The sequence below is a fragment of the Aplysia californica genome, unplaced genomic scaffold (assembly GCF_000002075.1).
Source record: "Aplysia californica isolate F4 #8 unplaced genomic scaffold, AplCal3.0 scaffold00044, whole genome shotgun sequence".
Classification (NCBI taxonomy): domain Eukaryota; kingdom Metazoa; phylum Mollusca; class Gastropoda; order Aplysiida; family Aplysiidae; genus Aplysia; species Aplysia californica.
Window position 1 is genome coordinate 841,082 of NW_004797314.1, and position 7,500 is coordinate 848,581.

At 38.1% G+C, this 7,500-nt stretch overlaps 1 protein-coding gene across 1 annotated transcript in view; it reads right to left on the minus strand.

Moving 5' to 3' along the window:
• LOC101864287 (putative ammonium transporter 3) overlaps positions 1-2,876 on the minus strand; it is a 13,305-nt gene extending 10,429 nt beyond the window's left edge. Inside the window, exons 1-3 of the mRNA XM_035968179.1 lie at positions 2,774-2,876; positions 1,823-2,068; positions 830-991 (exon numbers count right to left, since the gene is read on the minus strand). Coding sequence (XP_035824072.1) covers positions 830-991; positions 1,823-2,068; positions 2,774-2,876 — 511 coding nt within the window. The remainder of the gene's footprint in view (positions 1-829; positions 992-1,822; positions 2,069-2,773) is intronic.
• Positions 2,877-7,500: the final 4,624 nt, after the last annotated feature.

Sequence of the window (7,500 nt, forward strand, 5' to 3'; positions counted from 1 at the left end):
TTATTATTATTATTATTATTATTATTACAATGACCATCCTGTCCAGAGAAACAATTCCTCTACATCATGAAATTTCACAATGGTAACGAGTACAACACTAAAAAGTAGTTCATATTTGCAAACTTCATGTCTCTCTGGATGGAATGTATTTGTTCGAAGTTTTGTTAAAATTAGTGCACTGACGACCAAGGTATTGTCCTTTAATTGGACCTCTTTTTAAAAGACACACTGTACCACACATAGCAAAAAAACCCAAAAAATTCTCCCCCCCCCCCCCCACTCCCAGGAATTCTGTGTCCCCTTAACTCATTGAGGACTCATATTCTGGTCATTCGACTACGCCTGAAGGTGCGTTGTTTTACGGCATAACTTTATTATTTGAACATATTTTTTTGCTTGTGTTCTTTTGTGCGAAACTTTTAAAGCCATGCAACAACATGTGCACATCGAAATATTAAGCAAACTAACGTTTCTGCTTGTGTGTCATTGTGCGACATGTGTCAAAACATTGCTTTCCCTCTGCTGCTGATCGGACATATGGCTACCCTAAAATTGCAAAGTTCTCCCTGCGCAGTGCCTAGTTTTGACAAAATTGACGCTAAAAGTTTTATGTTTCGTAACATGGCAAGTTTTTTAATGCAATTCTTTGAATATGTTGATAACGACTCTGAATATTCTTACGATTTCGATAGAGCAGATAGAACACTAAATTATGTTTCTGACCTCATGGTCTTAGTAACTCAAAACGACCAAAAATGTCAAATAAAACGATGTAATTTCAAGGTAACGATGTGTGTCCATTACTTTGTTAAAGAGTTAATTGTCTCACCAGAGCCGGCGAAATCGACAGAGCCCAGCTGTGAGAGGAAGCCGGAAGAGGCCCAGGCCCAATGGGCGGGGAAACAGTAGACCACGGTGTTGAAGAAAGAGAACAGTGTGTAGGCTGTCAACTTGGTCCTCTCGGCCATGGCTCCAGACACGATCGTCGTCGCTGGGAGTATGGCATAACAATAAGATCAGGATTTTTTTCTCCAAATTATTGTAGTAATGGTTTTACGTAACTTGCAACATAAATATTATGTTATATAAATGCTAAACATTAGAGGTGTTACTACAGAGTGACATGACAACGAAAAGAAGAAAATGAGTTAAGGACGATAGATTTTTTATAGTAAAGAAGTAGCTAACCACACCAGAGCACCTGCCAACCACCCACAATCAGATCAGAGAGGAGACTTTTTCTGTGTAAGTCTCACCTATGTGTAGAAGAACACTGAGCATGATTTCTTATCAAATGCAAGAGAAATGTTAAAAAGAGCTGCAAGGAGCAAAATTCTTAGTCGTATTCATTGACATCACATTATGTTTGATTTTATCTATTGTTACTGAGAAATTGTGAAAATTTTCTTTGGGATTAGCATATAAATTAAATTATTTTCAATCTTTCTGTTTCTTTTCTTGTATGGTGCGCTGCTTATTATGTACAGTGTATTTCTGGCCAATCAAGCAATGCAGTTATATTATTATGTAATATGTGCTTGCGATTGACGCCAACCTAAAAATAAGGCCATTTCAAAGGTTGGCCATTCTATTCCCTTTGAAGACACAAGGTTGAAACGAAATTATCCGGGTAGAACGAAACAAATTCTCTTCAAACGAGCTCAACAGTTTAATTTCCAAACTTTAACCGAATTTTTTACTCACTCAGACATAGCAACCGTCTCGTGATTAAATTATGCTTTTTGAACAATTTTTCAAAAACTAAAAAAAACCAGTTCTTCCATACAATTCAGCAAAACGCAGTCCAACAACTGTCCCATACCTGTGGTCGCAAAAGACAACTGGAACACGAAGGTGGAGTAAATGACCCCCATGTTTTCATCCTCTATATCCACGAAAAAATAGCCCACGCCACAGAACGGGTTGGTGCCCTTGTCTACTCCGAAGCTGAGACCAAACCCGAACATCCAGTACGTTAGACCACCAAAGACGACGTCCACAACGTTCTTCATCATGATGTTGACCTCATTCTTCGGAGACACATTGCCCGCCTCTAGCAGGCCAAACCCTAGGATAATAATAATAATAATAATAATAATAATAATAATAATAATAATAATAATAATAAATGACATTTATATAGCGCTCAACCCCGAATACAGTACACAGGCTCTGAGCGCTTTACAATACAGTACAACATACAACAGTAACATGAAACTTTGTGTTCTGACTAAAGACAATTATTCCAAATATTCATCTTATTAATTTAAAAACAGAAACGTCGGTGGGCATAATTTATTACCATCTTTGGGAGAGGGGGGAGGGGAGGGGGCAAACGTATGGAAAGAGAAGGGCAAACGTGTTGTTGGCATTTTAATCATTTTTTAAAAGTTTTTCAACTAAAGCAATTGAGCCATCTTTCAGTATAATAGGCCTGAAATCGTACCAAACAGAGTAATCGGAGAGACCTGTTGGTGGTACGCGAGATGGTGGTTATGTTACTGTTGACTTCCTGGATGTCGTCTACGACAATAAAGTTTTATTCTTCCACAGGAAATGGAAATTGATGATAAGAATAATATGTGAATTCATTATGCTTCTCTTTGGGTTATAATACCATAAGACAGTGACCTTTTTGCTGCTTGTTTCGTTCTTTAACTTTACAAAGAATCGTCTAAAGACCAAAATATTATAGCAAAGAAAATAACCTATCACATCTCCCCTTTTTTCCCAACTCGAAAGGGGAGATGCAATAACTTTATGTGAACGTTACCTGACTGCATGGTAAATATGATAAAGGCGCTGGTAAGGATCCAGGTTGCATCGTCCCAGGTAATGTCCATGACCTGCGCTGACTGTGTCGAATTATCGGCCATGACGGACGCGTGCACGGCTGGGAACAATAATATCATCATCATCATCATCATCATCATCATCATCATCATCATCATCATCATCATTGTTTGGTAAGCAGAGTAGGAGGGAGTCTTGTATGAATTTCAGACAAAATAACATAACAATATAAAATGTTTAAAATTTGTTCAATAGCTCAACGTTTCGCCTCGTGGGCTTCCTCAGGAGCAACTGAGAGAAAAACTAAATGAACGCTGTATACAGGCAGGGACACGGGCCTAACGCAGAGGGTCTTAAGATTACGTGTGGTTACAGGCTAGACGGAAGTGACTAAGGGGGAGTCAGACCAAAGGGTTAATTATAAAGAAATCGGTGCTAGTCTAGCAAGAGTATCAATTTTATCTCTACGAGAGGCTGACAGGAAGTTAATTGTGTGAACGTGGGATGAAAGAGGGAAATGGTTGGGCGTACTTTATAGAGGCATCCCAGTTGAAGGCAAAATGAAAGAGACAGAAGAAGGGGGTGTGTGTGTGTGTGTGTGTGTGTGTGTGTGTGTGTGTGTGAGAGAGAGAGAGAGAGAGAGAGAGAGAGAGAGAGAGAGAGATAGAGAGAGAGAGAGAGAGGGGGGGAGAGAGAGAGTGGGGTGAGGGTCAGGTTGGTGGAGGGGGGGGGGGGCATAAGTGAGCGAGATCTAGTACAACCATAGCAACAGCGTAATAACATGGTAATACGTATAGATACATACATACATGCATACACACTCATCATCATCATCATCATCATCATCATCATCATCATCATCATCATCATCATCATCATCATCATCATCATCATCATCATCATCATCATCATTATCATCATCATCATCATCATCATCATCATCATCATCATCATTGTAGATAGCAGGGAATAAAAAAAGGGTTTGAAACTTTGTAGACTTTTCAAATTTAATAAGTTCGAGGTTTCGGCCGGTAAAGGGCTTCTTCAGGAACATTTAGAAAAATATAATGGAAAATCTATTGACTACAAGCTACAGCAACAAAAGTGTTCTCATCATCATCATCATCATCATCATCATCATCATCATCATCATCATCATCATCATCATCATCATCATCATCATCATCATCATCATCATCATTATTATTATTGTTATCATTATCATAATAATAATAATAATAATAATAATAATAATAATAATAATAATAATAATAATAATAATAATAATAATAATAACAATAATAATAAAAACAATAATTTTTATTGTGCCTCACTCTAGTACAAAACAGCTCTTGGCGCCTTACAATACCGTCATCTTTATACATATTACGAGTGCATTAATGCGCATATTTACGCCCTTTTGGCTAATGCTAGCTCGAAAACCAAGATCCGTGCTATCACAGCACAATCGATGACGATATGCACACCGCATTTAAGACGTTAGGGTATTATGAATAATAAGGGCTAACTATTGAGATAGCATTTCATGATGTAAGAAGACAACAATATTCGCTTTGTGGTATCGATTGAACGACAATTTCAACTCCGCAAAGCCATATAAGACAAATAAGTGCCACGGAACGAACATCTTTTTTCAGGTAGACTGGGCCAAGTACCGTCGAAATTGTTTAAGGCGGTCATCGACTGTCAAGGAGAAATATGGTTTTCTCAGACAGGTGGAAGTCTTGGACAGTGTTACCATAATATATCATAAAAACGGGGGAGGGGAGGGGTTTTTTGTCTTTACAGGGGATTGTCGTGGGCAGGTGGCCATTAGAACAGGTTCGACTGAAGGTCAAAAGTGCAATATTAGCGATTCGAGTAAGCTCACCCCTCCTTTCCCCTCTTTTGAAAATTACCCCACATCAAAGTATGCTACCTAAGCTAAAGGTGTATCCCAATAGTGGCCATATGCTCTGTGTTGGTTTATTTCGAGTTTGAAGCCTATCACGCACAAGAGTTTTCACTATTTGTTTGTTGCTTTTTATCCGATTGTTGTAGAAACAGTAAAGGTGGAAGGGGGGGTAAGGCCAGAGAGGAGTGTGAAGTGTATTACGAATACGACAAAGCAGTCTGTGTACTACTATGATAAAGATTTGTGAAAATAACACCGAAGAAGTTTGATATGAATGTAGTAATATTAAATTTAGTTACCTAAATGCTGTAATTTAAACGATTGATAAAATATAGATCAAAGACTACAAAGAGACGGGAACACGAAAATAATATTTATTGATACAACATTAGCCTAAGACTAGCTACTAACCATTTAAGCTGTTCAAATGAACTATCTGTTAAACGAAAAAACAAGTTTTATCCTTTGTTTGTTGGCATGCTTACAGACAAAAACGGATGGGGCCCAGGAAAAAGGAACCTGTTGCTACAAAATGACACTATGACGGGCTGCTCTTAAAGGGCCCTGTTAATATTTCGAAAAGCATTCCGACAAAACCCGGAGATAATGAAAAAAAAACAACAATTAAATTTCAGAAAAGCATAATGATATATACCATGATCCCCCCCCCCCCCCCCCCAAAAAAAATCCAACAAAAAACCAACAATTGTACAACTTTTTTTTCTGAACATCTGGCTCAAAAATTGTTCTAGAATGCTGTAATTTGGAACACATATAATTCACTCAAAAGGAATTTGTTTAGACATAAAATCCACGAAGAAGAAACTTGTTTTGAAAACGGGTATAGCTTGAAGAAAAATGCACCCAAATACGCGAAAAGTCACCAATCTTTTAAAATCGTGTTAAGGAAGTCGTGAAAAGATTGGTTGACTTTTTTCTCTTTGACATTTATTTTCTCACTCCTGTGACCTTTAAACAGTATTTAATTTCTTTTACAGAGTTTTACAAATCTAACAATTTCTGTCTGAAATTTCTAGAAGCAGTGCTCTACATCCCCTCCTTTGAACACTTTTTTAACGCGTCGTTCAAAATGTTCAATGGCGCCCAAACACAAGGACCTGCTAAACCATGAGTCTTTAGCCACATACACTGTACATATTCAGCATGAAGTGGGTTCTAGAGACAATAGAGGGTGGGATGCCCAAATAGACAGCATTTTTTGAATAAACATATCCCGCAGGGTGAAAATGGGTTTTGTACTAAATCAAATGTCATCGAGGAAATGATTCCGCTTTTTAAGACAATCGAGGAATCATGAACACATTGCCATGCTCTGATCCATGTCATCTCGACCTAGCGAAGATGAAAATGGTACAGTTGTAGGTTTAGATCTGTCATAAGAGGAGTAGAAAAGTCCTAGCTGCAGATCGTCTACGGACAGACGTCTCATGGGATTCGATAACTGAAATCTGCACCCTGGTGACGTATAAACGGCTGTGCATGGTGAGTGTTCGACCTGAAGTGGTCATTTTAAAGAATGTTAAAAATTCTGATTCGCTATAGATCCAAAATGACGAAATTTCTCTACTCATGACGCCAAATGTCTTGAGGGCACCTAAGCCTTCTCTCCATGACATGCGCAGAACTTACGAAATTTCAAGGATGGGGAGTTTGTGGAGAGGTAATGTTCAATACAAAAAACTCTCTGCTCTTTCCTAAATGTAACCATGATCTCAGCAGGCAAACGACATTTGGGTAAAATAATATCTGCAGACTTCTGTTGACTTGTTAGAGTGCTGTAGCTTGCAATATGGCGCGACTGTTGCAACCGTTAGTGGTAGGCCTAATGTGAACTGGTGCGTTATGCTATGAAAATGCCGACAAGGTTAAAAATGGGTTGGGTTTTTTAATGTGCCATATAGAACAAAACCATTCCATGAACCTATCTAAAATGAATATCAGACAAATTGCTTTTGGGTTCCAAATGTTATGTTCAAATATGAAATGCAAAACTTCGGTATGGAGGAAGATATATTTTACAAAACAAGTTGTACAGTTGTTGTTTTTTTATCCCCCTGTTCATTGGACTACGTACACGTCTATTAGCTCTTCAAAACCACACCCCCTCCCCCAACTCTCACATAAACAAACACACATATACTCAAACAAACAAACAAACAAACATACAAACACAATTCTAAATCAAAATATATGTAATTAAGTTTTAAAAGGCATTTAAAATGCTGCGTTGAAATGTTAAAAGATAGATCAAGCTGATGGCGTCATGGGCGATTTTCATGTATTTCCACAGGTCTTCCTCACACTAGTTGTTGACTGTGTGGATTTTGAGTTGACGGAGGTATAGATGTAAACCACTGCTTGTCAACCTGGGAGCGTATCGCCCACTAATCGGCGATTGTTTGGTAATTTTGTGGTAGGTAGGGTTCACCCGGATAGTGGCAGGTGTCAGTGATAATGTCCCGCTCGGAAATACGTGGGAGATACGGATATTTTTAGGTTCTTAAAGGTAGAAAAGTGGGTGCTGTTCATAACAATATTGGCACTAATTGATTTAAGTCATGAGAATTTTGAACAAAATGGGTACGCTTTATTGCGTGCAGAGTGACATTTATCAAAGAAATCAAGCTTTAAAACACAGAAACGCGATCATATGCGACGAGTCCTTTAAAGACAAAGAGACTAATAATATGAATAAACGAATATTATTGATAATACTGTGATACACAGAAAGCGTTCTAGCATGGGTAAGTACCAAAATGATTGCACTTTGA